We start from the raw sequence: 21,691 nt of genomic DNA on the forward strand, positions 1-21,691 counted from the left end.
TGAAAATCAAATTTTTATTGCCCCAGGACGCTGTTAGACAGACAACCTGTAAGCGGCACTGTGCCATTTATTAATGTGTAGAATCATATTAGTGTCTCGTCAATGGCTGTGGCCTTTCCTCTTACAGAGCGATTTCAATTGAATTTGTATATTCCGAAAAATAGTGGGAATGGAACAAGCAGTGCGGGTTACGTCACGGGGGTAGCGAGTTGTGACGTCACTGAGGAAGTTTTAAGCGCAGCCGTCCGTGGTGTGACGTCACTGTTGGATTCCCGCGGAGAGACGCGCCGTCGTAGACAGAGTGGCGTCCGCGTGGGCGTTGCGCAAGCGCCTTGCAACCAGCGCGTGGCGTCGGCGTCGGCGTCTTCTATCGACCAGTCCGCGCGACGCTAAGCGACGCCTCGGTACGCCAACATGCCCGGCACGGCATGTCGCTGCAGCCTGCCAGGGTACGATCGCGACGCACCGCGAACCGGCTGTCGCACATGCTTGGGTCTGTACTTACGTTCGCAGAAAGGAACAGATCCAGTACTCAGATTTTTCCCGTGTTAATGCTCTCCATCTACTCCAGACATTTACCTTCCTCCGACGTTAACAGTCTTAACGGTTTCACTATGTATCGAGCTCGTCACATTCTGTTAACACACCATTTTACTGTGTGGCTGCATTTGCTTAACTGTACAGAACAAGAGTCATTGATAACAGAAATTGCATGAGAAATAATTGAAACTTAGAAAAAACCACTGTGTAGATGCAGGCTAACTAGTTTAAAAAGTTAGCATTGTCATATTGTGGGAAACATTCCCAATAATGCAGTGTGTACAAAGTTTCTGAAGGGTTGCCGATTTATATTAGATACTGTTATAGTTACCGTATGTTGTGTGATATTGTAACAGCTGTGTTTTGCATTATGTTTTGCCTCATCTGTTTCTGACCATATGTGACTCATGACCATGGACAATTTGGGCAGCTTTCTTTCTGTGTATATACTATTACTTACAAAAGCATTAGGTCACAGCATGGATATGAATGTTTCTAAAGTCAGAGAAAATCATTCTATTCAGTCTGCATATTTTTCTTCTTCCATTTACATCCAGCTCCTACAGATTGTAAGACTATTTCGGATTTCAGATTTGTGTGTACCTCGCAGAAAGAAGAGTTAATTAAGAGATACAAATAAATTAAGAATGTGGCATTTTGGATCCTGTTTGTGAGATATCAATTTCTTAGTAGCCCACTTCTCTAGCAGAGGTCACCAACACAAAATAAATTGATTTTGATCAATGGGAAGGTAGTATTTTGATCTGTGGAAAGACCTCACAGCCTCAGTACTTGGCCTATAAGAGAATGAGAAGTTGAGGTGTACAGTTCCGGATCACCAAACTTTGCCAGTGTATTAGATTTTCTGCAATATCTCATCAAGCAACCGTGATCAGTTCACCAAAAAAGTTGCTGTTGTACATAGAAACACTTCTGTGATGATATCTTTCTTTCTGCTCTTTTCTTACCAACTATTTCCATATTCATCCACAAGAACATAGAAATAACACTTACATTGCTGTAATGCTCACCTGTCATCCACATGTCACACATACACACATGTCTCGCCACACTGAGGAAAGAAGGGCACAAGTGCTCAATCTTAGTAATAATGGAAATGTGTTTGAACTAAAGACTTGGCAGCCATTGTCACTTAATTAACTAAGAAACTAGTAATACTATAACATATGCTTTACCATCACTGGCTGAAAATGTGTATTCCTAACTAAAAACATTTTGATACATTTCATTGAAGAAATGCTTATATAATTTTATTCCTTTTGTTGTTATTTTGCAGGCTGATGCGAATCTGATGCTCGAAAAGCGAGCTTTCTCAGAAGCCAGTTTGGAGTACGTGTTTCTCCTACAGGAAGTCCAAGAGAAAAAGAAATTCGAATTTGTTGAAACAGTAAGTTCAATTCAGTCAACTATTGTTCACAAAATTAATGTTAATATATGCAGTGTGTGTGTGTTTTTTTGATATGGTTATCATTCTCTGTTTCATTTTTTCCTATATATCATCAGTTTTTAAAATCTCTCACCACAGTTTAAAAGCTTTTATGTGTGATTACATCTTTCTCAATCTCCATACCATTGTCGTGTGGAATGAGATGCTAAGTCACCATATATCAGTAGCAGTTACCTAATTGTTTCAATTGAACTCAGTGTAGACGTACTTAATGTGTCTTATAGAAATAAATTTAGGTACAAGACAGTAGTAAAAATTCCAGGATGGAAACAATAAAAAACTCCAGAATCAAAACAATAAAAAGAGTCAGGATAGCCAACCGCTCCTCAGTCTTTGAAAGAGGAGTGTTTTATGTGGTCACTCAGTCTATTTAGTTCTTATTATAATCATTTATTTAGTGAATACTGCGTGATACAGTTGTTTGCCTAAGCACAAGGGAATATTTATTTAGGTGGCCATCAGTCAGCTGTTCTTGGAAATTCAATCACACTCCTGCTGGCCCCCAACAAAAGAATACCATGTTTGTAAAGATGTATCTGTTTAGCTGTATTTCACAGACTGTAAACATCTGAATATCCAGGATCATACCTTCCTTACACAGCATAAGATGACTGTTTTTGCCTCTGTATCTTCATATGAAAGGTACTTGAAACATTATGAAATTTTTACCAAGATTGATAAAATCAGGAAATTTGTCTTTCTGAACGTAGTATATTTCTGAGTCTGTAATATTGGTCTGTCATGTACTGCAACTGTTTGTCATTGTAATGAAGAAAGTCTTTTGTCTGCAGTGTCATGGGCAATCTATATAGCATATGTCAATGTAGCTGGCTGACCATCAAAAATCATGTTGAAATTTTGAATGTATGTTAATTCTCATTGAGAGTTGCATACCTCAGAAATGCTAGTGATATAAGTAAACTGTTCATTCCATTTATACAAGTCTCAGCAATGGGTGATGGTTAGATGTGGTGAAGAGGTGTCCATTAACATGTTTTGTACAATATGTCTGCCTGTTTAGCTGAGTGGTTACGTGCTTGCCTATCATGCAGCAGGCGCAGGTTCAATTCCTGGCTAGACTGGAGATTTTTCTCCACTTATGGACTTGGTGTTGTGCTGTCCTCTTCATCACCGACATACAAGTTGCCCAGTATAGCATCGCCTGAAGTAAGACTTGCAACCAGAGGCCGAACTTCCCTCGATGGGGCGTCCTAACCAACAATGCCACACGATCATTTCATTTCGTACAGTATTTAGTCACTGTTAGGTAGAGATTCCTTTTCTCTTTCAGTTTCCTGCTGGAACATTTTAAGCCCTCAGAAGCTCCACATGGCTCCAGAAACAGTAGAATAAATGTCTCTGTGGCCGTCTGTGATTGCAAACTTGTTAGGTCCTCAGACTACCGGTTTCGGTCAGCAATGACCATCTCCAGGTCTATTTTAAATGCAAAATAAGTTTAGCATCATTGCAAATATATAAAATATGGTATCTACTAGAGTCATCTTGTTAACAGCATTACAGTTCATAAAAAAATGAGCAGTTTGTTTTGAACAGTAGTCCTGTTAGCAAGATGACTCTATTATAAACATATTTTATATATGTGCAATGATGCTAAACTGATTTTGTGTTTGTCTTTTGACAATGCCACTAAGACTGCATGATATTAGGACATGTTTTTAAACAGATCTCGAGATGGTCATTGTTGACCAAAACTGGTAGTCTGAGGACCTAACAAGTTTTTGATCATAGACAGAAATTCAGAAATTTATTCTACATTTAAAATTCTATTGGGCAGTAATATTAGAAAAGTTTTTCTGTGTTGCCTCTCTTTAATTTTCCGATCTGGAATAGAGAGTTTATTTTCCTTCCAATCCTGGGTCTCCTGAGAATGACTTTGAGAGCAATTCAAGCATTTATCTCATTATCAGAGAGAACCTCCAAAACATTGTTGTTGTGTAGCGTTGGAAGTGAACAGTGTTCATTTCTTCACTCCAAAGCACATTTTCAATAGGCGATCAACATTCGTGGATTAAAATTGAAGTCACCCGCATCGAATGTTACCAAGGATTATGCGAAGTCTGTGGCGAGAATGTGTTACCGTATAGGATGGTTGCATAATGGGCCAAGGCATTTTGTGTGGGTTGGAATGAGACTGTGGAATTCCACCATACAGCTCGGCTGTCCATTTCTCAAAATCAGATTGACGTTGTGAGTGTCTTGAAGGAGAAAATGCACCTCTGAAGCCACAAATTTCATGATGTGGTACCTGTACTCTTTCTGTGCAGTAGGGCACTCTGTCACCATCATAAACAGAGAATGCCTTGCAAGTGGTCCCCAATGGTTTCCTGACATCTGACAGAAGGTGATAGACTTGGCAGGTGGCTATGCTGAAGGGATGTAATGCAGCTGTAGTTGTTAGTTCACGAAATATTGTTTTCCATCCATGTTGCCCTTGCTTTATTTACAGGCCTCATATTTATATATTGGTCTTGCCACAGCTTTATTCACAGTCCCCATATTTATGTATCAGATTGAAACTTCTTTTAAAAAACTGTTATCAGATGTTTTTATGCCTCTATATCTGGTCTCTGCTGATCTGTTGTAATCCACTCATGTATAACATTATATCTAAAAACACAGATGATGTGACTTACCGAACGAAAGTGCTGGCAGGTCGATAGACACACAAACAAACACAAACATACACATGAAATTCAAGCCTTCGCAACAAACTGTTGCCTCATCAGGAAAGAGGGAAGGAGAGGGAAAGACGAAAGGATGTGGGTTTTAAGGGAGAGGGTAAGGAGTCATTCCAATCCCGGGAGCAGAAAGACTTACCTTAGGGGGAAAAAAGGACAGGTATACACTCGCGCACACACACATATCCATCCGCACATACACAGACACAAGCAGACATTTTTCAAGCATGTCTGCTTGTGTCTGTGCGAGTGTATACCTGTCCTTTTTTCCCCCTAAGGTAAGTCTTTCCGCTCCCGGGATTGGAATGACTCCTTACCCTCTCCCTTAAAACCCACATCCTTTCGTCTTTCCCTCTCCTTCCCTCTTTCCTGATGAGGCAACAGTTTGTTGCAAAAGCTTGAATTTCATGTGTATGTTTGTGTTTGTTTGTGCGTCTATCGGCCTGCCAGCACTTTCGTTCGGTAAGTCACATCATCTGTGTTTTTAGGTATATTTTTCCCACTTGGAATGTTTCCCTCTATTATATTCATGTATAACATTATATTTTTATAAGCTATTCATTCTATTGAGATCTGATAGTCATTGGACTAAAGGAAATCCTGGTATTCTATTTTCTGTACAGCTTCAGCAGTGAGCGGCGTATAATTATTAATTGTCTCCTATAAGAAAACTCAGATATGTACAAGTTGCAAATTTCATTGGATAGGGGAAAAAGTGTTAAATGTTTGTATGTTTCAGCTGCTCGGTTTCATGTACAGTTGGTTAACATTCTATCACCATGGACATGAAGTTGCCAGTGATTTCAAACCATACATGAATGATCTGCAGTTAAAAATACAGAAGGTATATGATCAAGAAAAGCAAACTTTAGATGCTATTTTGTGTTTACATTTTATTCTAGCTTTGCATAAAATGAAAAAGTTTTTCATTCGTGTCACTATGTTTTAAATAATAGCTAGAAGTGATCAACATTTGGTGGCGTTTTGGCAGTAATTTTTGTGAATGTGTCTGAATTAACTTTCTAGCATCACAGCTAATGTGGCAATACCTGATGCATAATAGCTAGAAGTGATCAACATTTGGTGGCGTTTTGGCAGTAATTTTTGTGAATGTGTCTGAATTAACTTTCTAGCATCACAGCTAATGTGGCAATACCTGATGCTACACACACACACACACACACACACACACACACACACACACACACACACACACACACAAATGATGATATTGAATTGGTATGAGTGAAGAATACTTTTTTCGTATTGTGAACAAACCTTTATCAATATTTTTAATGGTGTGGGATATCTAAATTTTTTCCCATTTGAAACAACATTGAAAAGAAAACCCAGAACCAGAATAAAACAGTACAGTGCTTATTACAACTGCAATAAAACTTATCAATAACATGGCAGCTACTGTCGTAGAGTAAGTGGAAACAAATTTCTATCTGCTGTTCACAGTTAACAGCTTATCTGAATTCATATCACTACAGTCGGCGTAGAATTTACTTAGGAATAAAAATGTCTGTGTTTCTAGGTTTACACTGAGTGAGGTAAAAGACCACCTACCTATTAAAATGCAAGCTGAGTAGTGTTTCAACCAGCAACTTGTATCAGAAAATATCAACAAGAATTTTTAGACACCTCTTACGTGAGACAATAGGCTATGCTGAACAGGAAAAGGAATAAATGTGTGATACCATGTTACATAATGTGTATTTGATGTCTCACATTATAGCCACTGGATCAGCAAGAACTCAGTATCCCTGAAGAGAGGCACATGCAGATTCTCAAATATGAAAAGAGAAAGTGCAAAGTGCTTAAATGTGTCATTAGTCTCAGGAAAGGAAGTGATTTCAGGAGTAAAAGCAGTCTGCATGTTTTATTAAGGTTGTTGTAATGTTCCTTTTATTTGGAAACATGTCTATTCTCTCTCTGTGCATTTAGCCATTATACAGTTGCAATTAGCAGCATTTTGGTTATGATACCGTATGACCCACATTGTACATTTTGTATTAAAACAGTGTCGGTAGGATGATATAGGTCAACGCACTGCTTTCAGTCAATTAAGATATAAGTATGAAATAGATTTTTTATCCATTTTGAATTACATAATCACTGGTGATTGTTAAAACAAAAAGTAATTGCAGGATAATTAAGGATTTACATGCTAACAAGTTTCATAAACTCAAGAGCATTATATTCTCCATTACTGTACGTAATGGTAGCGTTTTTGTGACACAAACACCATTATGAGAAGAGATGGAAAAAGGATGAAATGATGAAATGGTAATGTAACAAAATAGTAGGGTAGTTTTGTTTCAGAGATTATTTGTACTTACAAGCAGTATAGAAGAAGGAAAAAATGAGGCAATCGAAAATAAAACAAGAATATACATAAATTCTGTAGTTTTTAATTATGGTGTGATGCTCAAACTGCATGTCCAAGGTATTTGAGTAGAGACTACTCACGTTTCTTGGAGACAGTGGACATGAATACGGATACCCTGTGATGGTCACACTGAGAATTGTGTATCACACATTCATTTTCTCCTGAGATTTAAGTTGTTTCACTTCCATCTTTCCAGGCAATATCTTGCGAACTGTCGTTTAGATTCTATTGTTGCTTCAGGTAATGGGATGAGTAAATATAAGCATGGTCACTTTAGGCACCAATGGCCATCCAGATTTCGGTTTTCCATGGTTTTCATAAATAGATGCACAGGCTGCAGACCGCATGCAGCCAGCAATTGTTCTGGTGGCGGCCTGCTCCTCACTGTTTGTTCTTGTAGTTTTTCATGTTTTTACCCATCTTACACTCCTTCCTGAAATGAAGAGTGTGGGCCCTTGCAGAACTCAGTTCTTTTGAGCCCATTGGGGCACGGGAATCACAGTTTGGAATAATAACTTGTCACACAGTATGATATTTTTGAGCTAATGGCCTTTACGTAGTCACAGTAAGGAGTTTGTGGCTTGCAGTAATTGCAAATCTGTGCACCAATAATTTGATAGTTGAATGCCAGGATGATTTATCTAAAAATGATGGACAGTTTCCTTCTCTTGTCCTGCCAGAGCTTGTGCTTCATCTGCAGTGTCCTCATGAACAATTGGACATTAAATCTTAATCATCCTACCTTCTTCCTCCACCACAAAGGAGAAATATTGAACATTAGGATAAGTATATAAAGTAGAACTGGGATACAGTGACTACCACATTTGTGGCATCTGTATGAGCCTATTTACCATTCAATATCTTCATTTTACAGTGGTTTTCTGTACTCATTCCATTGTTTGCATTCCAAAATAATCTCTTCCATTATCATATTTATGTTGTTGCTTCACTTCTCTAAAACATTACAAGTAGTGTACAGAAAGACTACCTTACTTACCACTTTCCATTTTATTGTCTAGCTAAACCATTATTTTGAAAACATTCTCTGAAGTATTGGTGTTGTTCACATTAACTTTGTTGCTCTGAAGTTTTTAAATTTTCACCCTAAAATTGCTTGTGCAGTCAAGTAAAAGGACTTTTTTTCTTGTCCTCTTTCGTATTAGCAAGTTACAAATACACAAAGGCTGCAGAGTATCATTTGTTTATCAATACCTGTAATAAATGTATTTAGCTGTCTTTTGGATAACGTGTACAGTGCATGCAGTTATTTGTATCCTTATTTACCTGAAAATATTGTGCATGTCGCCCTATTTAGCTTTATGACAAATAATGCCACAAGTAATCTAGAAGAAAGGCTAGGAAAAGAAAATATTAAACCAGAGGCACAGAGTTGAGGTCTCAAGGTATGGTTTATAAAATCATCTGTCTTGGTGCTGCAGTTGTGACATGCTGCTCTCTTCTCATTTCAGTTTGCACAGCAACTATGATATAGAATGTGTTTGAAAATTGTTAAAATATTCGTACTTTTAGAAAAGATATACCTGAGTTCCCTCCCTCCCCCCCCCCCACCCCCCTCCAAAGTTGTTCTTTTGTTCTTCTTTCCACTCTGGGCATTGCATTCTGGTTAAGTCCAGACAGAGGAAGGTGATGGAGAAACAGAATACTTGTCATTCTGCAGATGAAAATAATAGATTAGTAAAAAGAACAATGAAACCACTTTGAGTAGTTAATGTGATGTATATATTTATGGTAGGAGATTGGAAACAGCATTAATAATTTAAATACTGTGGAAGTTTTAGTAACACTGAAGTGGTTCTGTAAGTATATCGGATATTAAAAGTGATATGTCCAACTGATAATGAGGTTTCTTGTTGTTCACAGCAGAACATGTAACTGTACATGGTTTCAAAAGCACTAAAAACAAATATCGTTAATTCTGGAGTATGTGGGATCATTTTAAATTACTGTATGATTTGTGCCCCTTCCCCACCCCCACCCCCCTCAAGGATCTACTGGTGTTGTGAAGCTGCATTCTTACAGCTTTGTGACCAATAGTTGGCAATATACTCTCTATTGTTTGTCTGGAACTGAAATATCATTTGGACACTTGCTGCATTACGTGTGATTCTCTTAACAAATCTTTGTACTCGGGACAAAACATCTGGAGTGTTCGAATTATTTATGCTGTGTCTAGTTTTTAGTTACATGTTTATACTTCACATCAGGAAATGCAAATAATTCTCATTTGCTTAACCTGTATATTGTCATCAATGTATTTGCAATTAATAGTGCTGAAATGCAAAATATATTGTTTAGCAGTTTGTTTGTGAAAAATTATTTTTGTATTTAGTTTGTAGCTCTTAATTTAGTCACAAACTGAGAGCAAAGTTGTTTTTGTGTGTGTGCACCTTATACTTGTGTTCATCCCAAACGGATAAGACTCACTCCAAGTAGTGAAATTCCGCAACACTTTCGTGGTGTTTAATATGGTACTCAGTGGTTATAATTAAAGTGCAGTTATTCACAGAGGTCAGTGCAGGCTATAGTTATTGTATGGCAGTGGAACTTGGTAGGTATGTTAATGCATTAATGTGGCGCCGATTTATGCTGGAAAAAATTAGTTCAAATTTTGGCCAGGTTTGTAATTGATGATGAGCATGTACCTCAGGTTGTGTTAATGCTCATGCAGTGCCACAAGAACTACACATCACATTTTCAACAGTTTGGAAAAGTTTTGTGGTCTATTTTACACTGCTACCCTCAGAACATCCAGAAACGGCAGCTGAAACCTGATCAATGTTCTGAATTTGCTCTTCATTTTCTGGCGTGAATTGGCATTGATGTCGTGACTGGGCAGTATTCCATAGAGTGATGAGGCACATTTTATACTAAAGGGTGCAGTGAATACCCAGAACTGGCGAATTTGAGTCACTATTAAACCGTGAGTTGTGCACGAAGAGCCATTTTACCCCCTGTATGTGACAGTGTTGTGTGGATTCACAACCAGCTTTTAACTTGGTTCTTTCTTCTTGGAAGAGAATACACCCAGAGGGCCTGTCAGGTGTAATATGACGTGTGCATGTTATCGAGACCACCTTGTACAGCATGTGATTCCTGCTTTGGAAGAACACAATTGTGTGGAAACTATTGTTTTCATGCAAGAAGGGGCAATGCATCAAGTTGTTCACCAAGTAAAAGATCTGCTTAATGCAACTTTCCACGACTGTGTTATTTTCAGAGGTTTTCCAGATGCATGGCGTGCAGGTTCACCTGATATGAACTCATGAGACTTTTGTCCCTGGGAATGTCTAAAAGGACACGTTCAGGCTCTACCTGATCTGAGGGCCAGTGTAAAGAAACACGTTGCTCAGATTCCACTAGAACTACTGTGAGAAATTGTTGATTATGTTGTTTTACAGATGCAGCATCTTGTTGATGTCTCTAGTGGTCATACTGAACAAATTGTATAAGTGGAGATTAACAAGAAGACATGCATGGAAAAATGGGCTAACCCTCAAATGCAAAAACTTACAGCTAAGTGTTGCCATCTATTGCTGTGTACAGGAACTATCAAAATTGACAATGGTCTCACCCCTAAATGATTTAGGGGTGAGGTCAACGTAAATTTTGATAGTTTCCGTACCAAGCACCGGATGACAACATACGTTTGAGGATTAGCCCATTTTTCTGCGCATGTCTTCATAATAGTATCAACATTATACCTTTCTCACTTATTTGACCTTTTCTGTCCAGGTCCTATTCGTAATCCATTACATATGAAAACATTTCTATATGTCTTTCTTGCATTCGCAGTGTCGGATTTGCACTTGTTGGCCAAAATTGGAACTGATTTTTCTCTGGTATAAATTGGTTCCACATTAATGCATTAGCAGTCTACCAAGTTTTGCTGCCATATAGTAATTGCATTCCACACTGGACTGCTATGAGAAGCTGCCCTTTAATTACAACCACCCAACACTAATCAGTGATTTATTTGATATGTGCAGTTTTCGGGCATTGTCAAAACATAATTTTATGAAAGTGAAAATTAATATGTAAAAATGTGTGTATCATCTTTTTTGGAGGAAAATCTTCATTGAGAATAAGTCTTTCAGAAATGGACAGCAAGTGTGAACATAAATCACGATTGTTTTTATGAAGAGGCAGAGGTGAAAGCCTTTTAAAATCCTGTCTACACTACACAGAGTTCTTCTGCGTAGAGATTTGTGTTCACTTTCGTATCTTCTTAATGTCCTACTCTTGGCCGCGTGCACCTTAATTAATGTTAGAAGTCAGTTAAGGCTAATTAATACCTCTGCCTTTCCCATTCTGAAGGAAAAAGGAGCAGCAGGACATGAAGGCAATCTTTACTTATTTCCTCTTCTCATTCCTTCCTCTTACCTTATGTCTCTCTCTGATCTGTTCTTTTCTTTCAATCCATTTTACTGGTTTCTTTTGCCATTGACTGTGTTTGGATATCTATTCCATTTGCATTCCAAGTGTTGTAACTGATGGTGGAGTGTTAAACTGTGTGAAACTTTCATAGCATTATGTATTGAATTTTTATACCATAATAATTACTTGTTATAGTGGTTTGCAGTGTTTTATACATTTTAATTACATCTGATAGAATTAATATAAAATTTTAATAGGTTTGTGGAATGGGCTTAGTGTTAGAGATTTGCTTGCTTTTTCTACTTACACTTTCAAAATCATAATAGTAACCTGTGTGGAAGTTTTGTTTGCATATTAAACAAAAGCATGCTGGCATTACAGACAAGAAATAACTTCGATGCAACTCGAGATCATACGGAGAAGCTCAAAAAGAAAATGCAGGAGGTATGTATTGTTCTCTCTCTCTCTCTCTCTCTCTCTCTCTCTCTCTCTCTCCCTGTCACAGTTTTGTTTATGCTGCAAAGCTTTTTTCAGTTTCTTGAGCAGTTTTTTAATAGTAATAGTAGTAACACCACCATTTGTTATTTACTCTGTATGGTTTTGTACAGTAATTGCCTTTCGTAGTATGGTATATATTAGGTAAATATTAGGCCCCAGAATTACTGATGGAGAAACTTACAGGCTGAGAAATAATAAGGAAATAGAAAAATACACAGGCATACATGGTGACATGAGTAAACAGAGACTTAAATTTTATTGGAACGTTATAGAAATGGCACCCAGTAGGTTGACCAAAAACAAAAAAGTAGAATTCTACAAAAACAGAAGGAAGACCAAAACTGAGCCAATTTAATGGATCACTGTGAATAAGGAGGATCTTGGAGAAAGTAGCTGGTGTAACTCAGGCAGATATTACAGATAGAAAAACATTCAAGAAAAGATATTTGCTTGGAAAGTTGGTCAGGGAAATTAGAAAATGGACTGGAACACTGTGGTGTGATAAAAGAAATATACTTAATTCTGAAAGGATAAAACAAATTTGGACACAAAGGAAGGCAAATTGTACCTCGCATGGTCCTGTTGGGCCCATACGTGAATAAATAATATAGATTAGGCACCTCAAAATTAAAGTGACCAGCTCGAATTGAATTTTTGTCAGTTTCTTATAATATAAATGTTGTTAAGTTGATAATTTGTTGGTTTCAGAATCCACTGAACTTCACACACATGAATTTTAAGCTAAACTATTAAGTTGTTTTTCTAACAATATTAATTAGCAAAAACAACTCCAGCAATAGAAAATCTAAGCTGAAATAACAATATGAATTAGGGTACCTTGCTGCCTACCCCATACAGGAAGTGTTGAGCAGCAGACAGGCACAGTTGTAAGTAGCCTGTTGGAGCCAACAGTCCACCAGACAATACCTTCTGTAGATGGTGAGTAGCAAGATTTTATAATTCATATTGTTTGTGGAACCCAGATTTTCCATTGTTGGAGTTGTTTTTCTGTGTTTTATGTTCCTCGCAGAAATTTTTGCTGACAATACGCACTATGTTAAAATAGCAACATAGACAAATTGGCCTAAATATCACACACTTCTCACATTAACCACAAAACATGCTATCATAATTCTTTGTAATTATTTTCTCGCAGATAACAGCTTTGTCTGGAGCGCCTATTAAGCCAAATCGCCATGAAGGTTATTTGTACCTGATGGAAAAGAGTAAGTAGTACTAAGATATAATTATTATCTGCACTTTCAGATTTTGTGGCTGTATGGTTAAACAAAGCATGTTCATGAATTTTTTACTGCATGCATTTGGACTACATTAAAATATTAAACTCCACTTATTACTCTTGCACTGACTCAGTTTATTACATTTTGTATTTAAAAATGGTGGATCCATCCTGTTTGTACACTACTAAATCATGATTTGTATGTTACTGAGTAAAAATAAACTTGCATTGGGGGGGGGGGGGGGAATTCTACTGCTGACAAGTAGCAACTACTGGTGTCCACAAGGCAACAGTATTCTTATGTAGGGCTTGTCTGAAAGTAACGTGTGTGATGCCTTGTCAGAAAGTTGCACATGCACGACAGAGTTGTTTTCAAGCAGATGACAGTAGCATGTCCAGAGTTCTCTATGGCAAACTGAACTGTGGCATTTGCACATGTGCTGGTCACCAGCACTGCCATCAGGCATCATTGTGACCAGGACCCAAACCAAAACTGATAGCTAGATGGACCTCCACTTTGTTGCAAAGTAGTAAAAATTCTTGTTTTTTTTTCTTTATTTATGTAATTTCTGCATGTGCTTGGTTCCAAGCTGTATTCTGTTGTAATCCTCAATCCCCTTTGGGCATGCTACCATCGTCATCTGGTAACAACTTGGGTCATGTGTGCACGTCTTTCAGGTGAGGCCTCCATGAAAAGACCATCAAAATGTGAACACTGGCAATTGCTATTTGCCAGCAGTAACCATCTGATGAACAGTTACCTCACAGAAATATTGTGAGATTTGCTCTGAGTGGTCCAATAGTGGACCCAAGAACCATAAATAAATGAATTTACCAGGAAAGCTGGAAGGCTCAGAAAATTGCTTTTGATTGCACCAGCTGATAACATTGGCTTTTATAGGGAATGTAATTTTTATGAACTACAGTATGTGTGGGTGTTTTTTAGTTTATCAACTAAAAGTGAATATTTCCTATTTATGACTACTGAGCTGTTCTTTTGTTGTTAGAGGCTTTTGGCACAACATGGACAAAGCAGTATTGCACTTACCAAAAGGACACCAAAGAATTCACCATGGTACCATACAACCACTTGACAGGGAAGCAGGTAAAATTTCCCGTGTTTTGCTTTCTTTTTTCTCTCACATAAGAATTGTCAAATGTTCATGATACAGGATATTCAGTTCCCTAACCAAGTGTTAATAAGTTGCTATTTTTTTTATGTACATGTGTGTAATAACTATATTTACAATAAAATGGAGAAGAGCTGACATACACAATTTTTTTTTTTTTTAAAAAAAGCTATGGCTCCAACTTTGTGTGCCTTCTCCTTTTCTTCCCTCATGCAGCATGCAGGCTCAACACTGCATGGATAACTGAAAACAAGTATAATCCAAAATACACATGTTTTTACTAGAAATTACTATTATTGTATGTAAAAAAACATGCTACTTCTTCCACTTGAAAGCCCTGTGCCTCACTCATATATTACATGCCAAAAATTGGTAACTTGTTTATAAAATTATACTTGAAAACACACTATATTTTATACCACTTGCTTTCAGTTCACTACTGGGTAACAATTGTTCAGTTTTTTATGTTTCCCTCTTTCTTTAAAATCTGGAGCTTATGGGTTTCTACCTCACCTCACCCCACCCCACCCCACCACCGCCGCCACTCCGCAAATATGCTTTTAGTACTATGCTTGACAACAATTTTTGGTTATAGTTGAATCAAACTGTTGCATTCTAGAAGCTACTATCTCTCAGACAATGTTAAATATTGTACAACTCCAACTGCGTTTTGTCCTGTCCTGCCATACATTTCCATGAAGGCCTTGTAAATTGGAATTGTTTGTCTCTTGTAGATGGCTATGTTACAAAGAAAAGGATGTAAGTGTTCTCTGCTACGACTGCATTAGGTCTGTCCATATAGAAAGCAATAGAAGACCACTAAAAGAAAAGTCTCTTTTAAAACAAGAAACGGGAAAAAAAGCTGCAGAAAAGTTATAAATATGGAAGAATAGTCTTTTTCATCAAGAGCATGTCACAGTTATTTAGCAACATGAAAATAGTATACCTTTGAATGACCAACTTGGGCAACATATGCTGGTTGATCAGGGGAAAGCAAGAACCATTTTATTAGTAATTCTTAGTTCGTTCTGGTTCCCGTATAGAACAGAAAATGCACTGAGAGTTCATGAAACAGTCATTGGAAACCTCCTGTCAATTCTTGATGATAGAATTGCTGTCCCGGGATCCTGGGTTTGATTCTCGGCTGAGTTGGAGATTTTCTGTGCTCGGGGACTGTTATCATCATCATCATCATCATCATCATCATCATCATCATCATCATTTGTGACAGTGGCTAGACAGGACTGCAAAAAAAGAAAAAAAAATTGGACTGTATAAAAATTGGGAACTTGAGCATGGACAGTCTTAATGCTAATTTGAAATGCTGTGAACTATTAAGACTTGTATAAACTGTGCTGTATTCGAAGGCAGCTTATTGATGAATGTGGTAGGGTTAAAAAACTATTTCAGGAATTTATTTGCCTTATCATTTTGATTATGGCAGTCCCAATATCATCAGCATCCTTTGAGAGCTCATTCAGCACTTCGTGATGACTTGAAATGACATATTAAAGACCCATTCATTTACTACTCTTTCAGGTTCATCAAGACAGGATTGGGAAATTGATTTCACAGATGTAGTGAAAGAAATTGTTCCACAGACTGTGGAAAGACATTTGAGCATTTTATGTAAAACCTTGGAGCCTAAAAAGAAACCAAATAAATGCCTTCTTCTTTTTGAAAGAAATTGTGATTTTCTTTTTCCATTAAGATGCAGTGCACAGTGTTTCTAAGACAGTATATAATAGCAATAATAGGTTTATCAATGGCTGATTGCTATCGCAGTTTACACTAAATCTTTACCACTGATCATAAGTAATCTCGGAGAAAAATATAACTGATTTCTTCCCTGCTCCATGATATCTTTTTCAAAATTAAAAGAATAAAATTGTTTCCAAAAAGCATGGAGACATACTTACAAATTGTTTCTCTTTGTACAACAAGAAAATGTTGACTGCCTTACACCTTCCTATACTGTAGATATATGTATTAGCATAACAGTTGTGTTGAAAGATATATGTCTAATCCATATTAGATCAAATCAGTAAGTAGACATGCTTCCCCACACTCTCTCCACCCCACCACCTTCCAACAATCATTGAAAAAGTTTGTTCCATAAAGTTATGGGCGTGCAGCCGCATAAATTCAGCTGCTTCTTCTTATATTTTGGCTGAATACTGTCCAACCATCTTCAGAGTGAGCTGAGGTGACTAACGCTCCAGTATTTGCTCCACCCTTTTAAACCCAGAGGACTGAACCACTGCATAAGCGGCACACACACACACACACACACACACACACACACACACACACACACACACACACACACACACACACACACACACTACACTACTAAAAAACACTTTCTTTGTGGGTATAGGACTTCAGATAATTCTGTACAAACACAGAAAAATTTTCTGAATTGCTGTTATATTGTCTGGTTGTATCCTTTCACTGAGTGTCACACAATTGTCAGATCTAAGACACCACATGATGAATTTGAAACTTTCAAGTTCATTGCGAAAGAAATTTTTTCAATACCGTCGCCATCAGATCCCCACAGATCCCGTAAGCTATGTTACTTTCGTTAACACCCGCTAAGATGAAGAGACCTATTAAGGCCTTCAGTTTAAGAACATCGGTATACAAATTTGTATGCAGAATTATAATGAACAAATTGTCACCATCTGTTAAGCAATTTCAGCATTCCGAAGGCTTGCTCGCTGCTTCCACCATATCAGTAGCTCCAGGTAACTTTCAAGTAATAATATGGTATAACTTTATTCCATTTTGTCCCTTGATCCATCCAATATAGTAATGGCCATTTTCCTCGCCATCTGCAGTGTTGTCTTCCTGTAATTTTAAATCTTACAACTGGACTTCAACTTCGTCATGATAAATGTGCACACTTTGTCTTCAAAATTATCTTCAACTTCATTATTATGCCCCTCAAATATCTTTTCCTTTACTTCAAATTGTTTTGGGTTGAGGAGATTGTACGCCTTACTATAGATTGTAAAAATCAAGTATATGCTCCTAAAATAATAAAACTTGTGAAATAGTGGAACCAGCCACAGTGTATCAATTTTATATTCTATATTCAGACGATAAGAATAAACACTCTGAAGATTCCAAAAGAAAATAATGCTTTTTACATTCTAAAGTAGCTTTATACTGCTTACAAAGCTATGTTGACAACAGTATAGGTGTACCATTGAAATAAAACTTGTGTGGATGCAGTGTATTGAATGAAGCAATTGGCTCATATGTCAACAACAGAAAAGTCACTCCGATAATGAAGCACGTAGCAATGAAAGACATTTGGAAAAGTGAAGCTACTAACGAAAAGGCATAACTGCTGTCAATTGTTGACAAATAATTGACAGAAAATTCCAATGTGTTTCAATTTGTTCAGCCATGGTGAAAAGAAAGGTAATATTGAATTGTAAAGTAGTAATTTAAAACATCAATATGATGTCAAAATTTGGACTGAAGTCATGGTTGGCACTCATACTATACTGCTACTTGATGGCAGACAGTTTGTATAGGGGATTTTGCACCATATTGACATTTACGTGTTGTCGCACATCAGTCACTTGTCTTGCATTGTTGGTGTGAGGCAAATTTTTTCTCATGCCTCTTTACATTCTGTTGACTCATATTCCAGAACCATCAAGAATTTTCTGTGTAATGCTGTCAGGATAGAGGGAGAGTGCAGCAAATTCAGATAGGTGGAAAAAGGATACTGAAGTGAAGTGCACAGTAAGTGCTGGAATAAGATAATGAATGAAATGATCTTAAATGAAAATAGTAAATACCAGAAAGCATGGTTTAGTAAAGGAAATAATTTTTGGTATTGTACATATTGTTGCTAGCATGAGAATGAGTCAATGATAAAGTCATTTTTCTAAAAACAGACAAAATTGAGCTGTAGTAGCTGCTGCAGAGCAAATTAAACTCAGATGACTGTTTCTGTCTCACTTTGAAAACGTTTAAACAGTTAACAGCTGAAACATTGGCCAAGGAAATAATGGTGACAAGGCTGTGGTCTTGAAGCTAATCATACATGCAGTCTACTCGAAAAACTCGAATAATTGGTTACTTTAACAATATCTTCATGCCGTGGATGGGTACGTTTGGAGGACTGCATGCATTTTCAAAGAGCTGCCTGTGTCTATCTACTTAATATTTCTTCCCTTTTTAAAACTGCTAATTTCTTAAACTAATTTCACTGCAACACATACAAGTAATACATGTTTTTAATTTCATCAGAATACAGTATTTCTGTACCTGCAAAGTACTGCATGCTAATATCACTTTCTTTTTTTTAGAAAATTCATAATGACAGTATGTTTACAGTTGTTGTTTTCCAGTCACAACTTGTGCTGTCAATTTCCATAACTTAAATACTCGTATCTTTACAGGCCCCAGGAGAAACTATAAAGCTTGCATCTTGTGTGAGGAGGATGTCTGAATCCATAGAAAAGCGCTTCTGTTTTGACATTACACCAGAAGACAGGTAAGGTAGCAGTAAGTTGTTATGCGTCAGTTTCTGACACACTAAAAATAGTTCTTCTTTTCTTCCTCTTTCTCTTCTTCCTCCTCCTCCTGGAATGTTTCTGCTTATGAAGGTTATTTACAGAGCCTCTTCCAAACATCTCTCTGTCTCCCACAGTCTATCCTTTTGCATCTCCTCTATTGCAGTCCTCTTCAATTCACATCATCCTTCACCTGGTCTCTCCATCTTATTTGTTATCTTCCACTTGGTATTTGTCTGGACTCTGTCCATTCTAGGGCTCTTCTCGGAAATCTTTTTAGTCCCACTCTTTTCATGTGGCCAAAGCGTTTAAGCCTAGTACTTTTTATAGTTTCTTTTAGGTGCTTGATCTGCACGGTGTTTCGTAGTATTTTACCGATGATCCCTCGTAGAAAGTGCATCTCTGTTGCTTGTATTCTGCATGGATATTTCTTTGCCAAAGTCCAATAGTTTGATCTATAGGTCCAAATCTGAAGATAATATGGCATTGCTTGGGCAGATATTTTCCAATTTATAACTATGTCTGATACATAACAGAAAATTGTTTGAAACTTTATTATTATCTCCAAAATTTCATCATTGATGTTTCCTTTCTTGGGTAATTTACTTTCTGGATGATTGAAAATATCTCCTTCTTTAATAATTTTCCCTCAGCAAGTTACATCCCTACTTTTTTCATTTTACCTGCTGATTTTCATTACTTCACTTATCGCTAAGCTTCTTCCTATGCCTGCTTCACCAATTAATCTCTGCCAGATGTTTAGTTGTTCTTTCAGTTTCTGCCCATTTTCTTCCCAAGTCATCTGCATATGCTAGATTTCCATATCACCTGTCGTTGACCCTTGGTGAATTTTCCTTATGGTGTTGTCTACGACTATATTAAAAAGCACTGGTGAGAGTACACTTCCTTGCCCTGTCAGTTACATACCATTCTAATTTTTTGCTGTCTATTATGACACAGTTGAGGTATTTTTTGCAGTAAATTATAGTAGTTATTAATAAACTTACGTGTAGTATCATATGCTCAAGTGTCTTCATAAATGGATTTCAGAGACAATTTTTCTTTATTTTGTTTTACCGCAAAGAAAATTAATAAGGTGTTGTGATTGAAGTACCATGTTTTCTTGTCAACAAGGTTGTTTGCGTATCCTTCACTTTATGACAACTTGGACTCGGCTGGGGACACTTCCAGTGTGGTGTTTGGATGACAGTGGAGGAATGACAGCACATTACTCCTCAAAAACTGAAACCAGAGGAGGTAGTGATGTTGGATGCTGGGATCTGGGACAAAGTCAACATTCTAACTTTTCCAAAATTGTTCTGTCAGGTTCAGGTTGGGACTCTGGGCCGACCATGGCCCGACCATTCCATTTCATCTATGTTACTGTCCACGAATCATTGCATGGCAGATCCTGCTTTATGACTGGCCCTTTTTCATGCTGACACAATCAGTCATCATCTCCAAACTGTACCTCTGCTGTGCGCAGTACATAAAGCTGTAAAATGCATTCGTATCCTGCCACATTATTCAATTAAGTGCAGTAATGGGACCACACCCAGCCACAAAAACAAATATCCTTGTACTGCAACACCACCTCCTCTGTACTTTACTGTTCACACTACACGTGATGGCAGATATTGTTCTCCATGCATTCACCAAACCCAAACCCATCATCAGACTGCCACTGAGCATAGCATGATTCGTCACTCCAAATAACTCATTTTCAGTTGTTCACTGTCCAGTGTCATTGCTCTTTACATCACCTCAAGCATTGCTTAGCAACGGCTACAGGAATGTGTGGATAACAAGGAGCTGCTCGACCATTGAATCTCACTCTTTTCAACTCACTATGCACATTGAGTGTGCTGCTGAATTGAATTACAACTCGATTGTGATTCCTTCTGCTGATTTCATGTGCGGTGCTCTAGATTTCCTGTTCGTCAATACATTAGTCCTGGCGAATCTCAGTTTTAACTGTGGTTGTTTCTTCACATTTCCACTGCATAATCACATGAACAACATTTGACTTGTGTGGCATTGGAAGAATACAAGTGTCCCTGGTGGGTTTGTTACTCATGTGATATCCTTTGCCAAGTTCCCTTGTTCAACCCATTCTGCTGTCACTGCCTCCCTCCTGACAACACTGTCTTTCATACTGGTGGGACCACCTCTTGTGTCATGCAGTGATCAGTTCCTCATTATGTAGGCATATCTGGGTACTTTTGACCAGAAAGTGTATGTGATAGAAATATGTATCCTAATGATGAAGAAGCTGTTCTTGAATCAGTCTCAAACTATAATGTTACATCTTAACTGTTCTGCACAGAACAAGAAAGGGAACACCTCACTGTGAGACCTATATTCAACTCGTCCTGCTCTGAACTGGAAAGGAAAAACTCACCTAAAATCTATATTCAGCTCAGGAACTGCAAGAGATTTGCTCCCAGCATACACATGAAATACACTACTGGCCATTAAAATTGCTACACCAAGAAGAAATGCAGATGATAAACGGGTATTCATTGGACAAATATATTATACTAGAACTGACATGTGATTACACATTTTCACGCAGTTTGGGCGCATAGATACTGAGAAATCAGTACCCAGAACAACCGCCTCTGGCCGTAATAATGGCCTTGATACGCCTGGGCATTGAGTCAAACAGAGCTTGGATGATTGTACAGGTACAGCTGCCCATGCAGCTTCTACATGATACCACAGTTCATCAAGAGCAGTGACTGGCGCATTGTTACGAGCCAGTTGCTCAGCCACCATTGACCAGACG

General features: G+C 37.7%; 1 protein-coding gene across 1 annotated transcript in view; it reads left to right on the top strand.

Moving 5' to 3' along the window:
* Positions 1 to 21,691, top strand: part of LOC124805077 (rho GTPase-activating protein 10) — a 596,619-nt gene that overhangs the window by 505,880 nt on the left and 69,048 nt on the right. Inside the window, exons 5-10 of the mRNA XM_047265509.1 lie at positions 1,838 to 1,948; positions 5,447 to 5,551; positions 11,879 to 11,941; positions 13,152 to 13,221; positions 14,243 to 14,340; positions 18,790 to 18,884. Coding sequence (XP_047121465.1) covers positions 1,838 to 1,948; positions 5,447 to 5,551; positions 11,879 to 11,941; positions 13,152 to 13,221; positions 14,243 to 14,340; positions 18,790 to 18,884 — 542 coding nt within the window. The remainder of the gene's footprint in view (positions 1 to 1,837; positions 1,949 to 5,446; positions 5,552 to 11,878; positions 11,942 to 13,151; positions 13,222 to 14,242; positions 14,341 to 18,789; positions 18,885 to 21,691) is intronic.

The sequence above is a fragment of the Schistocerca piceifrons genome, chromosome 7 (assembly GCF_021461385.2).
Source record: "Schistocerca piceifrons isolate TAMUIC-IGC-003096 chromosome 7, iqSchPice1.1, whole genome shotgun sequence".
Classification (NCBI taxonomy): Eukaryota; Metazoa; Arthropoda; class Insecta; order Orthoptera; family Acrididae; genus Schistocerca; species Schistocerca piceifrons.